General features: G+C 56.2%; 1 protein-coding gene across 1 annotated transcript; it reads right to left on the bottom strand.

The window, feature by feature from the left end:
• Nucleotides 1–258: 258 nt before the first annotated feature.
• LOC112413669 (lysine-specific demethylase 4D-like) lies at nucleotides 259–1,977 on the bottom strand. The gene has a single exon (XM_024765703.1). The coding sequence runs from the start codon at nucleotides 1,938–1,940 to the stop codon at nucleotides 375–377; it is 1,566 nt and encodes a 521-aa protein (XP_024621471.1). The 5' UTR covers nucleotides 1,941–1,977; the 3' UTR covers nucleotides 259–374.
• Nucleotides 1,978–2,033: the final 56 nt, after the last annotated feature.

The following is a 2,033-nucleotide window of genomic DNA, read 5'->3' on the forward strand; positions in this document are numbered from 1 at the left end:
AGACTTGGAGAGAAGATTTTCACATGCTGGCACTTTTAGCCCTGTGTTTGCTCATCTCTCCTAGCAACCTGGATCAGCCAAGTGCCAGGTGATTTCCACCAAGTCTCCCTTCAGATAGGGCTGCAAACCAAATCCCCCAACACAGCCAGCCAGCTGGAACCCAACAATCAACCCCAAACTCACTCACCAAGATCACACAGGCAACAAGCTCAGAAAAATAAGTTTTGCTTGAAATGCTTTGATATAATTATTAAGAACAGGACTCTCATGCAAGACTAGTGACCTGCAAATAGCCAAAGCTCTGAAATGTCAATGCGACCAGTCTCAAAGGATCCCCACGCAAGAGCAGTGGGGTAGAAAGGCATACCCTGGGCTTAGGGGACAGGGCCACAACCACACATAAAAGCCTTGTCGGGATGCTGGAGCCCAGGGCTGAGCGGGTCAGCGTTGTCTGGCGAGGGTGCATCCACAGGCAGGGGCTGAGCCTCTGGGTCCTGAGCAATGTCCAAGGAAAGCCTCCTCTTAGCCCTGGGAGGAGCAGTTGCCTCCTGAGTCCCCTGTTCCCAAGGACGACGACGAGGGCCACATCTTCCAGCTGGGTGGCCATCCGGGGCGGATGGACCTGGGGTTGGCGGCTGGGTCGGGCCGGGCTCCCCAGAGGTGCAGGTGGCCGCAGCATCGAACTGGGCTGCCGAACAAGAACCCCGGGCCGGCGAAGGGCGCCAGGACACAGCAGGCACAGGGACTAGGTGGCGGGTCCCACTGTCCAGGGCTACAGGCACACGTGGGCGTCGAGCGCGGCGTGGCTGGTGGTGCCTCGGGCCCAGAGCGGCTCCGCAGGCGGCGCGAACCTCCCTCCAGGCGTTCAGGCCCTTGCTGCTGGGCTCCGTGGGCCGCCTGTGGTCCACCACGGTCCGGTCCTGCCCGCGTTTCCACAGCTCGTAGCGCTCCGGTTGCAGGATGCGCACGAAGGCGTCCATGGAGAAGGTGACCCGGGCCTCCCCGCAGCTGCACTGCGACGCCACTTTGCCAAAATCGATCCAGCGCGGGGAGGCGAAATTGATGGCTTCCGCACAGTTAAAGCCGTGGTTGAAGCCAGAGTGGTAGCCATAGGGAAACGTCACTATGAACTCTCCAGCCTCCTGAGTGACCCGACCGAAGGGGATGCCGTTGTCCTTGAGGACCGTGGGCGAGATGAGAGCCACCTTGTGCCGCAGGAAGGCCTCACAGCCCCGCGAGCTGCCCGGAAAAAGCTCCCTGGCCAGGCCTTCCAGGCGCCGGCCGTGCTCCGGGGGCACCGCGTACCAAGTCTTGGGCTCCCCGAAGTGCAGGTAGTTGATGCTGTAAAGGTCCATGTCCTCCGTGTGCCAGGCGAAGGCGGTCTTCCACATGCCGAAGTAAAGATAGGGGGTGTTGACGCCTTCGATGACCACTCCGCACTCTTGTTCCAGCAGGTCCTGAATGGTTCCCAGGTGTCCAAGGTTCCACTGCTTCGTGTTTTCATCAAATAAGGAGCCACTGACGTCCGCACCATAAACCGGTGAATCATAGGGGCGCGTTTTCCAATATTTTCGCTCCAGTTCCTCAAAATCAGAGTAGAATGGAGTCTGGTGTTTTTCACTGTTTGTTAAGCGGCGATACTCACGCACGGTCATGGCTTTCTTCTTTTTGTGGTGCTGAGTAAACACACCTGCGTGCCCAGAAATCACCTGCTGGAGGGGAGCGGCTATTAAGATGTCATCGATGTCATCATAGGTCTTTCTGGCTTTCCAGTCCTGGGGTGGAATTACCTTGGCCAGGCCTGCTCGGTGTGCACCTTGGGATTCCATATAAGCAATGTATTTATCGAAATCATTAAACTCTTCTTTGGTTGGACGAAATACCATTATGCTACAACTTGGGTTCTGGGCCCAGGTGGACTTAGACTTCATAACTTTCATTAATAAGCAAGAAACCCCCAAGTTTTTACTTATGTTCTGGATAGGTGAGGATGCTGGAAACCACTATTTTTTCAAAAATGGGTTGGAGTATAT

Source organism: Neophocaena asiaeorientalis, unplaced genomic scaffold, assembly GCF_003031525.2.
Source record: "Neophocaena asiaeorientalis asiaeorientalis breed wild unplaced genomic scaffold, Neophocaena_asiaeorientalis_V1.1 scaffold2110, whole genome shotgun sequence".
Lineage (NCBI taxonomy): Eukaryota > Metazoa > Chordata > Mammalia > Artiodactyla > Phocoenidae > Neophocaena > Neophocaena asiaeorientalis.

Bases quoted from the DNA above. Each gene is read 5' to 3' on its own strand.
- LOC112413669 (XM_024765703.1), bottom strand. From the start codon at position 1,940: ATGAAAGTTATGAAGTCTAAGTCCACCTGGGCCCAGAACCCAAGTTGT.